The sequence below is a fragment of the Dendropsophus ebraccatus genome, chromosome 4, assembly GCF_027789765.1.
Source record: "Dendropsophus ebraccatus isolate aDenEbr1 chromosome 4, aDenEbr1.pat, whole genome shotgun sequence".
Lineage (NCBI taxonomy): Eukaryota > Metazoa > Chordata > Amphibia > Anura > Hylidae > Dendropsophus > Dendropsophus ebraccatus.
Genome location: NC_091457.1, coordinates 30,262,975 through 30,286,244, shown reverse-complemented (window position 1 = coordinate 30,286,244; position 23,270 = coordinate 30,262,975). Strand labels below are relative to the sequence as shown.

Below are 23,270 nucleotides of genomic sequence, written 5' to 3'. Positions count from 1 at the left end.
TGCAGCAAACGGTCACTATCGTGTTCGTTTTGATTGTTTTGTGCATTTCGGCTGATTGTTGCCTTTTAACATGACCTATTACACCAAGCGACTATTGGCAGATAATCGGCCAAGTACGGCCGCTAATTGTTTAGTATAATAGGGCCATTACATAATGTGTCTGGTTTCTCATGCATGTTACAACTTACTTTTTTCTTTTTATTCAGGGGGCACGTTGGAGTTCCTTCAGAGGTCCAGGATTGTCTGTATACACTGCCAGCCTCTGTTTCTCTTATGGACAGCAATAATCACAGGTATGAGATATATCTTTCTCTCCGTATAGCTTAAAAAGTATTTTTTGTCATGGATACCCTTTGTCTGAACTGCATGTTTATTGGTAACCCTTCGTACACATGCACTTTCTGCTTGACATGTCTAATGTGTATGGGCCAGTGTAGCTGCACTGCCCAATATACCCTAATTCCACCATGGAGGTCACTGAAGGTATATAGCTGTGCAGCACTATGTATTGGTATACCTGTATACAGAGTTACTGTGAGACATCAGATTCTTGTGGTTTGTACCAGTTCCTATAACTCTTGTAATGTAGACGGTTACATCATGAGAATTGTATTCTGCACCATAAGCACAAATTAGATGAAAGTCTGTCTGTCTGTCGGTGTCCCCGCCCCTTCTGATGTCCAGAAAAGACGGTCACATCAGGAATCATCCCACACACATTTCTGTCCAGTGATTCATTCTGTCCACTACCCCCCCCTTTTCAAAGTCTGGTCCTGCTTAACCATTGACATGTACAAGATGTCAGAGAGACTGTGAAATTATACTTTATAAGTTGCTTTGAAGACCATTACACAGACATACTGTATTATAATCCTTTAATGTTCCCTGACCCTGTTCTGTGAGGTCATATTGTGCAAGTCAACAAGGCAATCACTATTGCTGTGATATGGAGGACTCTGGTAGCATTTTTATTTTTAGTAATTTTTTTTTTTGAGGACCTGTGGCTAGTTCCAAAAAAAAAATAATTTTTGCTCTCTGGTGTCGAGATTACAATAGTGTTTTTATTTTGTTTCTACACTCCCCAAGTTCCTATGACATAGTAATACAGTGGTCCCTCAACTTACAATGGCCTCAGTTTACAATATTTTCACATGCAATTTTCCTCTCTGGACCATCGTAACTTGAGACCAGACTCAACATACAATGCTACAGGCAGTTCGGATATGCGGCACATGTGAATAGCTAGATGATTGACCAATAAAAGTGGCCATTTTACCCCAACGTTGCTGAAGTGTATGCAGTCGTTGGCTGCCTAGAAGCACCTCTCTACTGCACCAGGTGAGGGGACCTGAATATGCTCGATTCCTCTACATAGAAAGTAATTTACAGTCTCTTCAGTAGCTTTGTCTGACTGTTATATACTTATATAACTAATAACTTATATGTTATTGTACTTGCTTTATCCATATTAGTTATATGTTAGTTATTAGTTTTCTACAAATGTTCAATGAAAAAACGGATTCCAAACAGATGCTCAAAATTGCATCCATTTTTCCCCCCCACAAAACGGATACATTAAATGGACTTATATTCAATAAAAATTAATGAGAGAAAACATGTATTAAACCCTTACCCATAGCTAAGTAGGACTGGCCTTACGCTGTCTTAAAATCTTGAAAAAACGGCAATAAAAACACCTATGGCAGTTTTTCCATAACACAGCATGCTGAGGGTTTTTTTTTTGTTTTTGTTTTTTACGGCTCAGATCAGCTGAGCGGGACCGGAGCCGGGAGCCTCACTGCAGCCCCGCCGCCGAGCAGGTAATGTATGCTCGCGGCGGCAGGCCGGAGATGGGGGGGATGTGGCCAGAATGGGGGAGATGTGCCGCCGGGGATGGGGGATGCGATGGCGGTGCTGCGGGCACCAGGGAGTTAAAGCACATATTCACAGCGGGATGTTAATCCCGCTGCGAATATGTGCTATCATAGAGGTGAATTGATACCGGATCCGCAGCGGTTCTCGCTTCGAATCCGCAGAAGTGAGATCCGCTGTGGATCCAGTAGGTGTGAAGGCACCCTAACACTGCAATTTGGAACACAAAGCAGTCGCTGTATGGCAAAGGTTAATCCTCTGAAGTGAACTGTCTGTGCACAAATTCGTGTGGCTGAACGGACCTTTATATCATATACATTATCATTGCATTATTTCCTTTTTTACCTTTTATCTATTAAAAAAAATAAATCAAAATAAAAAATAAAAAAAATTTAATATTTTTTTTTAATCCTTATTTTAATGATTATGTTCATTCATGTGAATGTTTCTATTAATTTATCTACTATAAAACCTCTTAAGGACCTTGTAGGTCAATTTTTGTGTATTTTAACCTGTTTAAAACTCGGCATACTCAGCATAACACTGTGAGCTACACCGTTTTCATTATTCCTAACTCCCAGCACCATAGTAGGTTGCATGCTGCACTGCTTTATGTATAACATCTATGTGAGTTTTGTAAACTGCATATTACAGCTCTAGCTGCCACAACCTGCAATGGCTGGGGACCTTCATCCTCCAGCTATGGATATACCATAAACATTTCAGATGGGAATACCCCCTTAATGCTCCGAACTGAAGTTCGTACAAACCAGAACCATCGGCATGTGAATCCAGCTGTTTTCCTGTTCCATGGGGAAGGTGGAGACAGCCCGAGTCCCATGTAAAAAGCAGAATTCGCTCATCTCTATGTAGAACACTTGCAGTATTAAAGGGTTAAGTCAGACTGGCCTCCAAAGATAAAACCCTTAATAGCAGGTAAAGCAGTACTCGCTGGGGACGTCACCTAGAAAAATCTGCATTGTTATTCACTCCTTCTGCCATCTCGCTAATTGTTCTGCCTGCGTGTCACCGCGGCTCTGGAGTCCTACATTACAGTAATGAACCATGAAGCTGTTCTACATCTTTGGCTGCAGTATTCCTTGACCTCCTGGAATATAGCCCTTATTATTCAGATTAGGCCTGGATGTAATACTGGCATACACAATGAAGCACGTGCCTGATAAAATAACCTCCTGCTACAAACTGATGCACCTCTTCTTTGACTTATTATTCGTATTATTTAAGTTTGCCTACTGCCAAAATTAATCATTATCCAAGTCAGATAATTTTTGAAGAATATTGGAAGGAAGGGATTTTCCAAAAAATCTTAAATGGTCCCGGTCATCTGGAAAATCATTTAACATGCGACAGGGACAAAACAAGTCCAACAGCATCCAGGCTAAGCTTTTATTAGCTATCCAAACACACGTAAGGTACAGCTGAAGACCTGATCATTGTCTTTCAACATTTTAAAAAATCATCAGCTGGCCGCGCATTTCTACGTGTAATATTAATGTGTGACCAATGGCTGAAAACAGTGTAAAGAAAATAATAAGATTAAACTTACCTGTCCCCAATCCCCGGTGTCTTGCACGCCACTGAAGCATCTGAAGCTGTCTCTGAAGTGACAGCCCACTCGGCCAATCACTGCCCGCAGCGCAGTCCCATCTCTTTCAGTGATTGGCTGAGTGGCCTGCCACTTCAGTGGTGGCTGCAGTGAGCGAGGAAAAGGGAACAGGATACCGGAAGCCTAGGCAGGTAAGTATAATCTTTATTATTTACTATTTAAAGCAAGGGCTGCACAGACATGTTGATGTCCGTGCTGCCCCTGCCACATGATAATTGAGCCGTATAATAGACTCTGTAATGTGTAGTTTGGCGCTCACTTACCTAATCAAAACTTGTGGAACACCTAATACTTGATAATTGTCTTCTACTTATTGGGTGGTTGGAGGAGGCTAAGGTAAGACACCTACCTATCAGATGAGACATCCTGTAGTTTTCTGTAGTGGCAATAGGTGAGATATACTGTAGATGTGGCATTTGTTCTTAGCCATAAATACCAGGTCACTTCTTATTCTCAATGTATAGATTTGATTTTATTTGACTTTCTGGTCCAGCTTTCCCTGTCATTCATATGTGCGCTTACATTATACATTCATCCGAACTTGTTCCTCCTCCTCTTTATTGGAAGAGAGGAGCCTAGCAACAAAATGTTTGCAGTGTTTAGCGGCTGCCCCTCCTTGAAGTCAAGGAATAGCATGGTTATACACAATACCACATCTGCTGAGCTGTTTCCACTTAGTCTGTTCCACAAGCGCACATTGAGGACAGTGACCTCCTCAGTGGGAGAAAGGTTCAGTTTTGGACCCACAGAGGAGATTTAAGTAGCAATTTTGTCACATTAAGTATATACAACGCCATGTGATAAAGCGCCATGACAGCAGTCACTTCAAGGGTTAAAGAGTCGGAGCCAGGGATATTTAAACATTACATTAAATGCTTTTTTTTTCCAGTCTGAGGTTTTTCCATTCTTCATTGTGATGAATTACAGATTGGAAGAAAAAGCGAACTTGGGAAACATCCAAACCACTGTGTATATTAGACACTCATACACTGCAGTTCACGAGCTGTAGATCTCCATTGGCATCTATACAAAGCATACACCAGCCATGATGTCATTACTTGCAGGAATGGTTTAACAGAGCATCACTTCAGTCAAGAAGCCCGGGCCGTTCATTGGCGATGGCTCTATGTGATTTTCGCAAAGTTTTGTGAAATCTGAGAAGGAAACTTTTACTGGGTTATATATTGCCATGGTAGAAAAGTGCCAGTTTTTACATGATCATCATCTTCATCCAACACTGGGAGGGAAGGAGAAGGTCTATTAATAAAAGAACATCCGGTTCAGGGAAGAAAAAGAGCGCTGCACCTCATCCCTGAACCATAAAAGAACATCCACTTCTTAAAAAATCTTATAGTAGGAGGGTTGCAAAAAAAAAAAAATTAAAAAAATCTGATATTGTTCTGCACAGATGTTTAAAGGAGTATTCCGGCTCCTATTAATAAAGTTTATTCAGTGCGTAATGGAAAGTTTTACAACTTTCTAATGTACTACTTGTGTAAATCTCTCACATATTGCTTACAGAACATTGTATACTTCCTGGGCTGGAAATAATCTGTTTATGGCATGATCACATAGGTGTACAGCTTGTTACCGTACAGTTATCGTAGTTAGGCTACGTTCACATTAGCGTTTGACCATTCGGCACCATTCCGTCTACCTTTTCCATTTTAGAGTAAGCAAAAACGGAAACTGACGGATCCGTTAAAATCCCCATAGATTCCCATGCTATTTTAGTGTGCTCCGTTTGCCCTAATTGTGCTCCGTTTGCATGCAATTCGTTCAAGATCCGTTTTTTTGAACGGAAGAAAAAAGTGTTTGCAGTATTTTTCTTTCCGCTTAAAAAAACGGATCACAAACGGAAAGTGCACTTCCGGTTTTTTTTACATTGTAGTCAATGAGGACGGATCTAAAACGGAAGGTATTTCCGTTCACATCCGTTTTTTTTCATCCGTTTTTGCGCTGAGCATGCGCAGAAGCAGCAAGAAACCAAAGAAGAAAAATAAACGGATAGAAAAACGGATGCTGACTGGTGCAAGCGGATGCAAACGGATGCAAACTGATGTACAAAAGTCATTTTTTTTAAGCCAAAGTACAAACGGACCATTAAAAAAAGATGAACATTTTGCAATCAGTTTGCATCAGTCTGCTCATAAGTTTATGCTTATCCGTTTAATCATATAGACGGATCCGTTAGAAACAAAGAAAAACGCTAGTGTGGCCGAGCCCTTAGGCTGGGTTCACACTGCGTTTTTGCAATCCTTTTTTTTTTTCATCCGTTTTTTGCAAAAAACGGATGCATTTGTGTGCATCTGTTTTGATCTGTTTTTTTTTTTACGAACACAAAAACGTAGCTGACACTACTTTTGTGTCCGTTAAAAAAAAAAACGGATCCGTTTTGATCCCTTTTTTTTTACAATGGAAGTCAATGGAAAAACGGATCAAAACGGATGCACACAAATGCTTCCATTTTTTTCATCCGTTTTTCATTCGTTTTTTTGCAAAAAACGGATAAATAAAACGGATTGCAAAAACGCAGTGTGAACCCAGCCTTATAGCCATTTATCTGTGGTCGTCACATGACCAGGACTGGTCCTCAGCATCTAAACAGTGAACGATCCCATTCAAGTAGTTGCTCACTAAGGATAAAGAACATGATTAGAAACAATTAAAGGGGATCTGTGGTCAGTGATAAAAAAAAATTCTATTTGTTAGGTCATTTTGTAGCTTCTGGTGCCCCCATTCTAACAATGATTATTTTTTGTTGCTAGGTCCTCCTGTTCCTGAAATATAGGGACTTTACTACTAAGTAGACTAAGTTGGAATCAGGGCATCTTAGGCTACAAAACGATATAAAATTAATTTTTTATGTACTGACCGCAGGTCCATTAATGGCATGGTGTAATCCATGTTTCACTCTGCCGACCTTCTTCATCTTAGATTGTGCCATGTCCGGGGTATAATGCAGGCATAATTCAGCTCGGACTGGAAATATATTCTGCATTTCATCTCAAGTCTTTGAACTAAGGGGACATGTTTCCTGTTTATATGGTTGTCCCTTTTATTTATATGATCCTTTGTTGGTGTATATCTCCTCAGAATTACTGTATATGGTCCTTGACGTGCAGTGTGCGTTTGTCAGTAGTATGTAAAATTAAAGGGATATTCTGGGAAGATAAAATTATTGTACTTTTGTAATATACTTATAATTATATATATATATATATATATATATATATATATATACAGTGGTGCCTTGGATCCAAATCCACTCTTAAATCAAAGCACATTTTCCCATAAGAAATCACTGAAATGCAGACAATTGGTTCCACACCCCAAAAATAATGATTCTTTTTTTATGAATACCATGTAAAACAAACATTTAGAAACAGCTTAATATGTGATATTATAAGTTACTTTACAGTGTAGCAATCAGCATGTGGAGTATAATGTATAGTAAGAGTATAAACTTGAAGATACAGCAGCAGTTTGTAGATATAGGATGTCGATCCCCAAAATGCGGTAGTGTAGTACAAGCTGGAATAGAGAAGCAGGGCTGCTGTCAGAGGTCTGTGTGGTCACATGGCAGCAATGGGGAAGGGGGGGTGTTCAGCATGGACCAGGAAGTGAGAATCACAGAGCTGTGCAGGAGGACGGTGACAGAAACTTTTCTATACAGCAGTGTGAATGGGTAAGTGCAGGCACATTATAGCAGCAGTGTGTATAGCTGAGTGTGAGTGCAGGAACATTATAGCAGCAGTGTGTATAGCTGAGTGTAAGTGCAGACACATTATAGCAGGAATGGAGAGGATGGGAAAAACAAGGGCTAAGAGACTTCAGGGAGCATAAAGGAATGAGCGGGACATATGAATTAAAGGAGGTTTTTGTTCAGGACTTGTTCCATGTGTCATCTTATCATGTTAAATTTTCTCTGTAGGAATCACTACAGGTGAAATATATGCCAAGACTGTGCTTACTCTAATGATGAGGGCCAGTTCCGGGGATTAGAGAAGACAACTTCTTTTAAAAAGGGATAACCCCTCTAATGGTTTTACTTATTGCTCTGTAAAATAAATAGTGGTTTTCCCTATACTGTAAACTCCAGGTCAATAACTGATCTGACCAGGAGGAGACTTCATGTTACAGGCTTGTGCAGTAATACAGTAGTCATATGGTGAAATGCACCAAGACCCAATCCTACAAAGAATACTGAATACTATCCCTGGCCTGCTGTTTTCCTTCATTTTCAAAAATCTGAAGCTGTGCCACTTAGGACCCTATTCCACGGGACGATTATCGTTCGAATTATCGTTACATCACTCGTATCTAAACGATAATCGTTCGGTTGAATAGCAGTTAACGATTAAACAATGAATGAGAAATCGTTGATCGCTTAATAAGACCTGGACCTATTTTTATCGCTGCTCGTTCGCAATAAATAAGACGAAGTTCGGTTGTTCGCAGTAGCATCGAACGCAATAGCGACGACAAGACGACCGCAAGAATGATCATAAGTAACAATTATCATTCCTTGTAAATAGGTGAACGATTTCAGGCCGTTCGCAATAGCGGTTGTTGGAAATCGTTTATCGTTAACGATTATGCGAACGATAATAGTCTCGTGGAATAGGGCCCTTAGATTGACGTATCTGCGACTGGGACTGGTTTACTAAATATGTGGAGATAAGCAAAGATGATGAAGCCTATCTAAGGCCAGGGGTTTATCTTATTAAGGAATTGCCCCCTTTCCTTGTCCAGACGACGGGTGAACACATTTAGTATTTGTAAGATGTGAATCTACAGTATATTATCACTTCCACAGCTCATACTTTATTGGGCACATATTTTGGGGACTCTTTGTGCAGTGTTTGCACAGTGCAGACATATCAGTTAGTCTGGGTCCACACTGAGTTTTTGCAATCTATTTATGCAAAAAAAAAAAAAAAAAAAACGGATGGAAAAAATGGATGCATTTGTGTTCATCTGTTTTGATCAGTTTTTCCATTAGAAAATTATGAAAAAAAGGATCAAAACACATTTTTGTGTACAAAAAAAAAAAAGGATGCATTTCTTTTCTTTTTTATAATGGAAGTAAATAAAAAAAACAAATGCACTCAAATGCATCAGTTTTTTTCTTTAGCATAAAACAGTGTGCCTTGTTACATTATGTATGTAATTTTTTTTTCCCAGACTCTGACATGAAGAAAGACATTGAGGCTTTAATAGCACAAGAAAGAGCCGACATCATCAGCAAATATGAGCGGGTAGGTGCAAGTCTATAGTGAACACATGGAACTAAAGCACAGGATTGCTACTGGGGTGCCACTGTTCTGCTTTTTTCCCCCCTGCAAAATGACATTTATGCTGGCATGTTATCCTTTATTACATTTACACGTCCCATATCTGATGGGGATCTGCTGTACATTGTTGGTGCTCAAAAACATATCCGTGTGTTTAAAGAGGACCTGTCACCACTCCTGGCCTGTCTGTTTTAGTAAATGCCCATGAAATTACAATTCTCGATCACCTATTCTTATAGCTCTGTGATATGCCGTTTCTCTGTTATCCTTACTAGAAATGTATGACCAAAGAACCAACTGGGTGTTACCAGTTGGAGGCGTGTCTTTACACTGTCTGGTCCCTTGAGCTCTGACTGGATAGTGTCAGACTGTGTAAGGACACGCCCCCAGCTGGTAACACCCTGTTGGTTATTTAGTCATACATTTCTTTTAAGAATAACAGTGGAACGGCACATCACAGAGCTATAAGGAAAGATTGTAATTTCATGGCCATGGCATGTAGTCACTAAAACAGTCAGGTTAGAAGTGGTGGTTCCCTTTAAAATAATTTGCAGATCTGTTCTACAAAACTAGCAATTATATCCACACATGTGAATGTTTCCCAGACTGGTTGTTATCTCTTATAGTTGGAGTGGGAGGATAATAAGGTGCTTGCCTCAATAGTTATCTGTTTGCCAGCTAAGTTATCTATGTTCTTTACCGTTACATGATTGCTGTCACTTTCACCACTGGTCATACTTCTGTCCTTCTTGCTCTTAAACGACTGTCTGAATATTTGAAATTCTCAAAAGTGTTCTTGATAAAGCCTTTGCGTTCCTGAATGGCATCCATTCTTGTGAAATGATACATCACATATCAATCTGCACTTATCATGTTATAGAGCACAATGATATAATGTTATATGGAAAAAGTTTTAGTATTACTTGTAATTTATTCACATATGTCTCTGCTCTATCTAGGCTAAGTAGTCATGTTGTCGGTCCTGCTCTGTGACTGACAGCTCTCTATATGCACACTTATACAATTAACTGCCAGTCACAGAGTAATACAGCCCACTTGACTACTTTAGGGGTACTCTGCCACTGATAAAAAAAAAATAAAAAAAAATCAGTCAGTCATAAACATAGTTTTTACACTTACCATCCCTCCTTAGTCTGTCTCCGTTTGAATTTCCCGCTGTATGCAGGTCCCTGAACCTCCAGTTTGTGTCTTCATTTTTTCTTCACTTCCTGGTTTGAGCTTTCCCATGATGCACTTTGTCTTCTGTGATGTCTAAGGACCCTTTTCCACGGGCCGATTCAGCCGATTATCGCTCGGTGGAATAGAGAGAACAATCAGCCGATGATCGTGTCATCGGCTGATCGTTTATTTAGGGCCAGACCTAAAATCATCGGTCCCCCACCGCGAATCGCTACGGTGGAATAGCGGTGCGCGGCGGGCGACGGACGATTTGAGAAGCACCATACATTACCTGTCTGGGCTCCTCCTCCACTCCGTCTTCCTCCCCGGGTCCCGCGTGCTCTAACTTCAGAATGGCCTGTCAGTTGTCAGAGCGCTCAGCCAATCACAGGCTGGGACCGCCGCGGCCTGTGATTGGCTGAGTGGCCTGTCAGCTGACAGGCAATTGTGAAGCTAGAGTGCGCGGGACCTGGGGAGGAAGACTGAGCGGAGGAGAAGCCCCGACAGGTAATGTATGGTGCAAGGGCTGCAAGGACATCGGTAACGATGTCCCTGCAGTCCTCGCTCAACGATCATTGGGCCGTGGAATAGGCCCAGGCGCCGATCTAGCAGATCGGCACTCGTTTACATCGTTGATTGGGCCCTGCTCGACCCGTGGAATAGGGCCCTAACTGATTCTGTAAAACTGTTAGATGGCTTACAGCTTGCTCAGCCAATCAGAGCTGAGCAACCTGAGATATCTGACAAAGGGAGGCTGGCTTAACAGGGCTTAGACCAGTTTCCCTCTTGATGATGTGATTGTCACTAAATAGCTTCCACAGAGCAGCCTGGGGTCAACAGTCATTAGGTAAGAATAAGTTTACTTTACTTCCTGGTGGGGGATTGAGGGGGGGGGAAGATAGGGAAGGGGGGCAGATAGGCGATTGAAGCATATTACAGAGCTATACAACTTTGTAATGTGTTTCAATTACTGGGAAAAAGCTTTTTGCTGGAGTACCCCTTTAACACTGAATGTGCTAAACGGTATCTTTTTCTATAAAGCTATTAATCAATCTGCTCAGCTCCTCCTGCTTTATACCATGACTACAGCTTGGACTGGATTTTAAGTGTGACTGGTTCCTTTTAAACAATACCCTCAAGACTCCTGAAGGAGTGTCAGTTATATATGATTGTGTTATATTCCTCCAATGCATCTAAAATATCCTACCGTTTTTTGTACACAGCTGCTATGCTGGTATAGCTTGATCCAGCAGGTATCCCACTCATTCTGCTCACTCTTGTTGATAACTTATAGTTAGTACTTGCCCACATGACCTGACTACACTCAGTTTGTTTGTAGTCTGTAACCATAGTGATACAGAGATGCTGCTTTTGGCTGCAAGTTTAGGAGAAATCATAATGAATGCAGCAATACGGGTGCTATACATATTTAATGATATATATATATATATATATATATATATATATATATATATATATATATATATATATAATTTTCTTTTTTTTTCTCTTTTCTAAGGGAAGGCAGCCAGGAGCTGAAATTGACCCATGGGAAGATGCGGATTTTGCACTATACAAAGTTACTGACAGATTTGGATTCTTACAGTAAGTATAAGCCAGCAGTATGATGGGACGCTCACATTTACACCCGCCGCACCTGCTTAGATAGGTCTGATAGGCCCAGTTACAACCACTGTCTGAACAGGAAGTGTGTTCAGCATGATGTCTATAAGAGAACAAAACACCTATAAAAAGTCAAGTATTGAACAAGATGGCGAAATCTACGCATAAAAGCGAATGTTATCATCATGGCAATGGATGGCTTTAATCTGCCAGATAAGGAAGCTGGCAAGCAGGGGAAACCCCTATATGAAGCCCTTAAGCCATAATGAAGTGTGTGTGTGTGTGTGTATATATATATATTTATATATAATAACCAATTTTGAGATTTGAATGTTAAAAAATGGCCATGTGTGGTAGATATTGATGTGATATACTTACACCCTGTGTTTTACAAAAGGTTATAAAGTGATTGTTTCTCCAGTATAATAATCCCAATAACATGATGTTGTGTTGACTGCTGGAGCACAGAAAGTGCCCTTTAAAGCCCCAGTCCCTCTTGTCACCAAAGCTGGCCATACACCTTCAATAAATGACAGCTCGATGATGTTCGGCCGTCAGGTAAATCTCCCACCCGCTGCCCGTCCTCCCCATACACAGGAACACTCTGTATGGCTGAGCGCTCCTATGTTATCTATGGGGAGGGGTAAACCACAGCAAGGGAGTGCTCTCGCTGCAGCTTATCTCTTTATGTATAAAGGGGTCAGTGTTGGTTTACAATGGCCCCTGCCATAGACACCACACTAATGGCCAAATCAACCACAAGTGGGTTCGGCCGACAATAGTTTAAGGTGTATAGGGGCTTTTAGAGATGAGAGGAGGCATAGTTTATCTAGTTTATAATCCTGCAAATATTTATCAGTGGTCTTAAACCTCTTTAAGTTACTTCAGCAGACTATTAGGAAAATCTGTTAAAGGGAATCCGACTGCACAAATTTGCACAGATCCATGCTGCCACTTTTCCAGATTCCGATCACACAAGCATTGCATACATAGCTTCAGCGATGCTATGTAATCCAGCGTCTTCAGAAAAATGGATCTTTTTCCTGGGCTGACAGTGTAACAGAGGTGGATCTGTGACACTGTATACACCCGCTCCGCACAACCTCAGCCCCCTCCGCTCTCCATGCACATTTGTATCTTTAGGTCGCACCCCGTCTGCTCCAGAATGATTGAAAGTGGGGTGTGGCCTGAAGACACAGAAGCGGCTGGAGAGCGGGGTGGGCACTGGCCCTCCTCTGTAACTATGTCAGCCCGGAATAAAGATCCTTTTTCCTGAAGAGATCAGAAGGTGTGCATGCGATGCTGGTATGATTGGTGTGATCTGCATCAGGAATTGGCAGCAGAGATATATGCATATCCTTACTGGTGTTGGCCCATCCCATCCTTGAGGGGTCCCCCATAGTCTACCCCAACAATAGCATGCAGTCCTCCATGTTCACGTGATCTTACAGCATAAAAACCCATCAACTGATATATTTGCTTCTTCTCGTGTAGTGAACAAGAATTGCCTTCAAGAACTGCAGCCGAGGAGAAGGTATGGGAGGAGTTGTTTTTATGTTTTTATATTTTTGTTATTGATTAAGCAAATCCTAGAATCTGCAGTACATATATGACTTATGGTTTTTTACACTTAAAGCAAAAACTGCAGGAAATTGAGCGAGTCGACAAGTGGCTGAAGATGCTGAAGAAGTGGACGAAGTACAGGAACAGTGAAAAGGTGTGTACAGGGATCAGGCCACGTCTAGGGCAACCTGCATACAATGTTTGCTGAATATTAGGATGATCAGACCCTTTAAAAGGGTCTAAGGGTCGGCTAAAACGTTATCGACGTCAGTCTGTTGTGTATTATATAATGGCCAGTGTGAGATTTGAAAAATAAGGCCCTATTCACAGTACATTTCATGGCTATATTCAAGGTGGGATGCTACCAATAATGTATACCTTGTTAGGATACTGGCAAAAAGGTAGACTACAGGGGGATACCAGCAAAATGGTAGACTATAATATTTTATCCTAAAAAAGAAAAGTATTCTATTGAGAAATAGACCAAATATAGATAATAATATACTAAGTTTAGTGAATATACCTGCTGCATATGTGATGCCGTATACAAGGTATGACCTGTTTATAGATTCTGGATATATAGTCAGGATATAGCCCTGAAACGTACACAGTGCGTTCAAAGAACCATTATATAGGTGCATGTGAGATCTTGACTGAAAGCAAAATTGCTATTTTTATTTTTTATTTTTATTAACTGATCAATGCTGATGGGTTTTTTCTCTGTTGATATTTTTTATATTATTTGTAATATATCCTATATATTTCATAGGATATTAATAAATACTCATTGTTGTCCTTACAGATGTTCCGCAGAGTTTATAAAGGAATTCCTTTGCAAGTCAGGGGACAGGTGTGGTCTCTGCTATTGGACGTGGAGGTGATGAAGAGTGAGAATGAGGGTAAATATGAGGTACGTTCTGCCCTGTATGTTATAGCTTCTGATTAGGGAAAGTTTACCACTTCCTACAACAACATTATAAAATGTAAAACTCCAGTTATTTTCTGGTTATCCTTTGGCTCTTGCTTTGAAGGACTTGCCATGACTGTGTTAACCAGTTAATTCAGCTGAACGAAAAATGTGAATGTTCAGATTGCTTTGGTCAGTTTTCAAAACTGCGTCTTAAAGAGGTTATAAAAAACTTAGCTGTTTTCTTCCATGTGATTGTAGCTCCATTCTATTGAAGTGAATGGAGTTGAATTGTAATACCACACACAACCTGGTGACAGCAGTGGCGCTGTTTTTGCAAAAAAGTAGCCGTGCTTTTCCAAATCCTAAATAACCCTTTTTAAATGTATATTTTTGTGTCTTTGTTATAGATGCAAGTACCAGCCTGACTACGTTTTTGATGGCTGTTCAGGTCAGGGCTTCCATAATACAAAACAAAAATAAATATTTTACGCTCGTGTATAACCTGCCTTCTCCTAATTTACTGATGGAGTCTTGATATTGGAAAGGGCTTCTCCACTAAGACGGGTGTGTTACACAGTGCCTATACACAGTGGATTAAAGGGGTTATCTAGCATTTGAAAAACATGGCCAATTTCTTCTTGAGACAGCACCACTCTTGTCTCTAGTTTGGGTGCAGGTTTTGCAATTCAGTTCCATTGAAGTGAATGGTGCTTAATGACAAACCGCTCATGGACTGGAGACGGGAAGAAAGTGGCCATCCTTTCTTCTGTGTCATTGATCATGGCCTGTAGGCCAATGTAAACTAATATCAGTATGACTGCATCTGCCAAAGTCACCTGACAATTGTTCCTTCAACATTTTACTGTCACCCTATGTCTATGTAATATATATTCCCCTATTGAGGGTGTGTGATAGATGGAGAACACCTAAAGCAAAGGCACCTGAACATGCGACCACCCTCAGACATCCTTGTGCCAATGTCAGCTTTGTAAACCACTGAATGCAGCATTATTGTCCAGCCATTGTTCCGTCTCCTTTATTTTGCTGAAGAGCTCAAGGAAAATGAATGTGCTGAAAACTCGTATCCAAACTCCCACATTACGTTTGTTTTTCTGATGCCTAGAAAATGAAGGAGCTGGCCAAGATGTATTCAACGGAAATCAAACAGATTGACTTGGATGTCAACCGAACATTCCGCAATCATATTATGTTCAGGGAGCGATATGGAGTCAAGTGAGTAGCAGCCACCGTAATGATGGAGGACTATAGTAAGCGGGATTATTTGTGCATTACCAAAATGGTGTTCTCTGGTTTTTAGAAGCGACTTTAGTTTATTACGCACATTTTGATTGTAATATTTTTGCTGGATGTACTTTAGATGCGAGTCCCACTTTTGGAACCCACTACTAGTCCTAGGTTGCCGACTCCCCAGCCCCTTGTCCTCGTCTTGAAGTCACAAAGGTGGTCGTGGAGCCAAAAACTGAGACAGATGTTTTACGCAATTTGCATAAATCTTTTTTTTTTTTTTTTTACTCTAAATTTTATTAAATTTTTCAAATTTACATAAAGGAAAAACAAGGCAACTGGCACCCAAAAGGTGCAAGGCACACGTACAGAAGTATACACAGAGATGTGCAAACATATCTTAGGTCAATAGCAAAGCACAACTGGAGCGTTATACGGCTCCCATGAACTCGGTAATAATAACAGTTAGAAGGACAGGGAGAGAGCGAACGCTCAATGCAATTTGCATAAATCTTATTGACTTTACCATGAGAAGCGTAAACAGTGCAGCAGCATTTACTGCTCTGTTTCTGTAACAACTCTCAATAAAATCAATGGTAGTTAGGCACATTGAATGAAACAGCTTGCTCGGTTGTTTTTGGTTTTCTGACTAAGGGTGCCTTTACACAGAGAAATTTATCTGACAGGTTTTTGAAGCCAAAGCCAGGAGCAAACTATAAACAGAGAACAGAGTGACTTAGATTCCTCCTTTTCAAATCCATTCCTGGCTTTGGCTTAAAAAATCCGTCATAGTGTAAAGACACCCTTACTTCAGTGGCCGTAAGCCGGCAAGAGATGCTGGTCTTAGGCTTCGTTCCCACTGAGCAAAACTAGCGGAACATGTTCATTCTTCAGCGCGGACAAAGCAGGAGCGCGCGCCTCCCATAGACTCCCACTATGAGAGGAAGGCTAACGGCATTCCGCCGCGGAATTCCGCTAGTTTTGCTCAGTGGGAAAGAAGCCTAAGAAGTGGGACCCATATCTAGAGGACATTTATGGCATATCCTGTGGATATGTCATAAATGCCATGTGAGAATACCCCTTTTAAGTACCAGAGTACATGCATAATGCTCTTTGTTTGCACCCCAAGGGGCGATCTAGTTACACATTTTTTTTTATGTGGAATGACTCTGTATTCTTTCTCCAGGCAGCGAGCCTTGTTCGATGTATTATCAGCTTATTCTGTCTACAATACGGTAAGTTTTCTATGGATTTTACAGAATATGTACAGTTATCATGGTCCTATGTGGTAAGCACAAGAGGCCCACGTGTATAACTTTGCTTGCTGGGTTCACATATAGTATTTTGGTCAGTATTTTTTTAGCCTAAATCAGGGGTAGAAGTAACACAGAAAAAAGCTATAATGGAAAATCTGCATGATTCTTTGTGTTTTGGACCCGCTCCTAGTTTTCTCTGTGTGAACCTGGCCTTAGATAAGAGTTTAAGTAGTGTAGGCCGAGGCAGAAATTGGAATTTCTATATAGAAGTAGGAAGTTGACATATCCCCAATCCCACACTTACCACTATGGGGAAGATTTATTAAACTGGTGTAAAGTAGACTTGGCTTATTTGCCCCTAGCAACCAATCAGATTCCACCTTTCATTTTTGAAAGAATCTGTGAGAAATGAAAAGTGGAATCTGATTGGTAGCTAGGGGCAACTAAGACAATTCTACTTTACACCAGTTAGATCAGTCTCCCCCTATGTGTTTGCATTCATATTGCAGTGTTTCTTTGTACTGTCCAATAATTTGTATATTCCTGAGTGTTCATCACAAGCTCTTGCATCATAATATCATTTTATACAGCCTGGTGGAGCTGCACATGAGTTTAAAATCTGGCTCCAAAGCTGTTGGCGGCTGCAGTCACTCGATGGATATGACAACATTACTTGGCACGAGTGTCCAGGCCGTATCTGAGACTGTTGACACCAGACAAGAACCATGTCCTTTGCACTTTTCGCACTATAAAACAGGCGCTGAACCTTTGTTGGATTTAACTGGTTGTTAAATTCTCAATAAATGTACTGTTTTTTTCACTTGAGCTTTTGTTTAGTTTAATACATTAAACAAGGAGGCAGTGTCATTCCTGCTTCCCCCATGCCTTCTCCCTCACTCGTCCTCACATTATAGGCAGATTTTTTTTTTTTTTTTTGCTAATGCTCCTAAATTACATTCTGTATGAAGGAATAAGGGACATTGTTACTATATACGGGCAAATAACTAATTGATTAATCAGAATTTTGTATTGTTTTGAAAGGTATTTGGCCCGTCAACCTCAAGTTGTTTCTGTGTGTGGCCCATTTACCAAGACCAGTTTGAGTTTACTGGACTAAAGATGCAGCCAAATAACCTTGTGTATCTCTAGACTAGTTAATCTACATTAATTAATGTTTTCAAAATGTAAAATAATGCACTTGGTGAGAAGAAATCCTCTGAGTATCATATTGGCAATTCTCTGTTAGTGAGGACTTAAGAAGAGAAGGATTTAGAGGTGGTGCTTTCTGACAGCCTTAAAATAAGTGCAGCCAGGCGGTAGGGAAAGCTTATCATATGCTAGGCTTTAATAACCAGCAGGAAGAGAGAGACTGTGATCCCGCTGTATGGAGCTCTAGTGAGGCCACATCTGGAATACTCCTTAAGGCTGGGTTCACACACAGTATATTTCAGTCAGTATTTGGTCCTCATGTCAGGTCCTCATAGCAACCAAAACCAGGAGTGGATTGAAAACACAGAAAGGCTCTGTTCACACAATGTTGTAATTGAGTGGATGGCTGCCATATAACGGTAAACAACTGCCATTATTTCAATACAACAGCCGTTGTTTTAAGATAACAGCAGATATTTGCCATTAAATGACGGCCATCCACTCGATTACAACATTATGTGAACAGAGCCTTTCTGTGCTTTCAATCCACTCCTGGTTTTGGTTACTATGAGGACCTGACATGAGGACCAAATACTGCCTGAAATATACTGTGTGTGAACCCAGCCTTAAAACCATGCCCCATTCGGTAAAGCTATGCTGTATGTTTAGAATGAATGTATAAAAAGTGTCTAATTTAATGTGGCACAATTCCTTTTTAGGTAGTTTTTTTTGTGCAAATGATTTCAGAGTTCTGGTGCATTTGTATACTGTCTTTTGGCTTCCGATAAAATACTGCATGTGTCATAGGGGACTGGAATTCATTTGTGGCAGCGGTGAAGCCTTTGCCTCCCAGCAGGACAGAGCGACGCCTAAGTGTATTCTGCTGTGTACACTTGAGACTAATGATACTGTACGTTACATTCACAGGAAGTAAGTTATTGTCAAGGGATGAGTCAAATTGCAGCTGTGCTGCTCATGTATCTGAACGAAGAGGATGCCTTCTGGGCCCTCGCTCAACTCCTCACCAACCAAAGGCATGCAATGCATGGTGAGTCCAAGACAAACATCAGATTATGCTTTACAGAATTATTTACCTCTTGTCTAAAAACATTCTTTAATTAAGCTTCAATACTAATAATTGAACACAAAATCAACATTTTTGCTTTAAATAGAATTGAAGGATATGGACACATTGGAATGTTTTTTTTTTCCGGTTGCTTTATACTTTTTATGGTACCAAATAAAATATTTCTTTTAAAGTTTTTATTTTTTTTAAGTTTACTTACTTTTTTAAGTTTCTCTTCTGCAGCCATTTTGTCGCTGTCCTGAATGGTCTGTTTCTACCCATTATGAATAAAAATCTAATCTAATCTGATTTGGGATCTTTTTAGTTGCTCTTTAAATTGTTCACAAATGGTCTTTGAGATTTGTTCAGGATAGGAGAGATAAGAGCCGTAAATAAACCTGTCAGGGCAGTTACTGACGGATGTAAAAAGATGAAGGCTGTAGAAGCAAAACTGAATACCATTTTTAATAAAGAACTACAGTGGTGCCTTGGATTACGAGCATAATTCGTTCTGGGACCGTACTTGTAATCCAAATCCACTCTTCAACCAAAGCAAATTTTGCCATAAGAAATCACTGATATGCAGACAATTGGTTCCACTCCCCAAATATCATGATTTTTTTAAATTCTGAATAACATGTAAAACAGATAAAACAAACAATGAGAAGCAGCTGAAAATGTGATATTATAAGTTACTGTACAGTATAGCAGTCAGCATGTGTTGTATAATGTATAGTAAGTGCATAAACCTGAAAAAACAGCAGCAGTTTGTAGATACAGAATGGAGATGCAGATCCCCATAATGCAGGAGCGTAGTACAACAGGCTAGAATAGATAAGCAGGGCTGCTGTAACAGGTCTGTGTGGTCACATGACAGCAGTGGGAAAGGGGCGTGTGTTCAGCATGGATCAATCAAGAAGTGAGAACTAGAGAGCTGTGCAGGAGAACAGAGAGAAACTTTTCTATACAGCAGTGTGAATGGCTGAGTGTGAGTGCAGGCACATTATAGCAGCAGTGTATATAGCTGAGTGTGAGTGCAGGCACACTATAGCAGGAATAGAGAGGATGGGAAACACAAGGGCTGATAGAGACTGAAAGGAGTATGAAGGAATGAGCAGGGCAGATGAGGGCACATAAATGCAGCACTGTTTGTGAGGGGGAGAGAGGGGTTACAGCTATGAAAAGAATACCTCCACATTCCTGTCCCCTGATGCAAGCCCCAGCCTGAAGTGGATCTGCTATGATTTGGAAGGCGAGGGAGACTTCCTTGGTCAGAGTGCAGAGCTGTAGACCCAACTATGCAGACCATACCTCTCCTCACTCCCGCTCCCACCCAGTACAAGGAGCTCTTAAACCAAGGTACAATTTTGAAAAACTGTGAGCTCTTCTTGTAAAACGCTCTTAATCCAAATTACTCTAAAACCAAGGTACCACTGTATAAAGAAAAATAAAAAGCAAGAATAATGCTTAATAATAAAAAATAATTCTATCACATGCTTTTACCACTCCTCTTATCACTCCTCTCTATAAAGAGAGAGATAGATGTGATAGATTGATAGATAAAAAGATATATAGATAGTTAGGTGATAGAGGTGATGAGATAAAGATATGAGGTAGATAGATAACTGATAAAGAGATACATAGATAGGGGATAGAGAGATGGATACAATAAGGTAGATAGACTGATAATAAGACAAGGTAGGACGATAGATAGATAGAATGTTTGAATCCCAACAACCACCTTTTAATGTCTAAAAGCTCATTAGCTTTACCACCATTATGTGTATATGCAAAAAAAACAAACAAACCCCGTAGAGCCTCAAAACTCAGGACTAGCCAGATATCCCTCCGAGTAGGGCTTTTTTTTTTTTTTTTGTGCATATTCATGTTTCCCAGGGAGCAGTGCACCCAGGATTTCACTACATTGTGCGCTTTAATCAGCAGCTAACAGTGTTATCCTTGGCTGGTCCCCCTGAGATCAGTGATCTGTTTCTTTTATTACCATTATATGTAGGCAGACTCAGTCTCGTTAAAGGGGTTCTCCGGGATTAAAAAAATATATAGTTGCTTTCTTCCAAAAACAGCGCTATACATGCCTTAGGTTGCGGTATTATAACCTGGCTTTATTCACTTCAATGGAACCAGGCTGCAATACTACACACAAACTGAGAAGGAGAGTGGCGCTGTTTCTGGAGGAGAACAGCTATGTTTTTCTAATTTTGGCAAAGGCACTATGTTTTTGCAATCTTTTTTTTTTTTTTTTTTTTTTTTTTTTTTCATTTTTGCAAAAAATGGATGGAGAAACGGATGCATTAGTGTGCATCTGTTTTGATCCGTTTTTCCATTGACTCCATTATAAAAAAAAAAAAAGATCAAAACACATCCGTGTTTTTTAACGTACACAAAAATGTATTTTGGGTTTTTTTTTATAATGGAAGTTAATGGAAAAACCGATCAAAACGGATGCACTTAAATGCCAAAAAACTGATTGAAAAAAAAAACAAAAAAAAAACGGATTGCAAAAATGTAGTGTGAACCCAGCCTTACCCTTTCAATTTTTAATGGATATATATTTGACATGTAGAAAGTCTTTTACGCTGTTCTCAATCCTTATTCAGTAATGTAATGTAGCAGAATATTCCTATCATTCGGGAAGCATTGTCATCTGCTGAGGTTCTGTATAGGTAACATAATTGATTTGTGACCCACTGAGACTCACTGGCCGTCCCCTAGGCTGAACCCTCTCTGAACTTAGAGAGAATATAAGGAGACTCCACTTTAGCTATATATACACATTATAGTACTGCTACTACTGCTACATACAACCCTAAGGTAATGTGAGAGGGAAAATGTTTACATCCAAGATCCTTCAGGCTAGTAGGGATCCATTGGCCGCTGCTATCTTTAGCCATTTGTGACTCAAAAACGGCCTAAAAATAATAGTGCTGCCAATATTAAATTATCTAAATAGCCTTTTACTAGTTACTGAGACATAAATGATTTCTCAAGGTCCTGTCAACTAGGAGCGTTCTAGCAGCTGGAACATATCTATGGCGGTCCTTCTGCAGTGTATAGAAATACTCCACCTACTGGCTGTTTAATTTACTGTTTATTCTATTATTATTATGGAAATTATAGAAGAACTGGCATATTTGGCTCCATTCACATGTATTTTAAGACCCAAAAATCTGCTTATTTTACAAGCAAAATTAGGCTTGAACTGTTTTTTTTTTTTGTGGCTTTTTAAAGTGTTTGTTTTACAGAGCTTTTGTGGTGTTTTTCTTTAAAATTTTTTTTTTACTATTTTACAGGCACTTTATGCAGATTAGATATTTGCAGTCTTGAAGTGTTTTCACACAAAAAAATAAGCGAAAGTGCAAGTAAAGACATGCAAAAGAACTGACTGAACGTTTATCGGCCATAAAACAACTTAAAATTAGTGCTATGGCCTAAATCTATAACGTGTGTAAAAGAGAAACTGATGTGGGATGCCTTAGCTAACAATCGCAGCTCATTTTACCAGAGCTTGTAAAGATATGAAAGCTGAGAGGCTGATGTGTGAACATGGCTCTAACATGCCAATTTGTACAGAAATGTAGATGATTTTGCCATTTGACTAACAGCTGTCCCTTGTTTTCTTAAAAGGATTTTTCATCCCCGGTTTCCCCAAACTTCAAAGATTTCAAAGTCATCATGAACAAATTCTCAGCAAGTTTTTCCCCAAGCTAAAAAAGCACATGGTAACATATATTCAGTTTTATGGTTGTAATGTAATTAACATTTTTGAAGTTTTCTGTTTCCCCTATTTCTTTACAATGTACTTTTCACTTAAAAAAAAGTTTGACTTGTTTAGTTGGGGTCTGGGTATTTTAGACCCTGACTGATCTCACTAGAATGAGCAGGGAGTAAAACATTAAGCTGAGCACATTTCTCCCTTTTGTTTCTGCAACAAAGACAGTCCCATTGATTTACATTAGGAACCTGTCTCATGGCAAAGAGCTTTTAGGGTATACAGTTTTTTTTGTAGCGTTTTTCTGCCCTTCACAAAAACACAAATGTCGATTGTGGCATAATTTTTTTTGCCATTTTTTTTTCTGGAGTTTCTATTTGTGTGTATTGTGTACCATAGGGTTTTTGGGGTCAGCATTTGGAACGAAACATGGATGTATACTGGGTAAATGGCCCTTCCCACCCTTGTACTACTAGGCTGCTGCTGTTTAGTTTTTTACCTGGCAGGTTATGGAAATGGGGGGAACCGTGCACACTTTCTTTAAAAAAAAATAATAATAAAAAAAAACGTGTAGGGTTCCCCTCAGTTACATAACCAGTCAGGTAAAAGAACAAACCACAGCTGCCTAGAAGTACCAAGGTGGGAAGGGCCATTTATTTTGGCCCTTCTCAGCCTAATAATGCCAGCCTGCCACCGTCCAGTTCAGGAGTGCCCCAGGACTACTGGTACCCGTCACTTCACAGTACCCCTGTG

General features: G+C 40.0%; 1 protein-coding gene across 1 annotated transcript in view; it reads left to right on the top strand.

The window, feature by feature from the left end:
- Nucleotides 1-23,270, top strand: part of LOC138788003 (USP6 N-terminal-like protein) — a 69,487-nt gene that overhangs the window by 33,604 nt on the left and 12,613 nt on the right. The window contains exons 2-11 of the mRNA XM_069965414.1: nt 207-293; nt 8,687-8,760; nt 11,495-11,580; nt 13,093-13,132; nt 13,235-13,315; nt 13,964-14,071; nt 15,195-15,304; nt 16,503-16,551; nt 18,649-18,769; nt 22,433-22,527. Coding sequence (XP_069821515.1) covers nt 8,695-8,760; nt 11,495-11,580; nt 13,093-13,132; nt 13,235-13,315; nt 13,964-14,071; nt 15,195-15,304; nt 16,503-16,551; nt 18,649-18,769; nt 22,433-22,527 — 756 coding nt within the window. The 5' untranslated portion in view covers nt 207-293; nt 8,687-8,694. The remainder of the gene's footprint in view (nt 1-206; nt 294-8,686; nt 8,761-11,494; nt 11,581-13,092; nt 13,133-13,234; nt 13,316-13,963; nt 14,072-15,194; nt 15,305-16,502; nt 16,552-18,648; nt 18,770-22,432; nt 22,528-23,270) is intronic.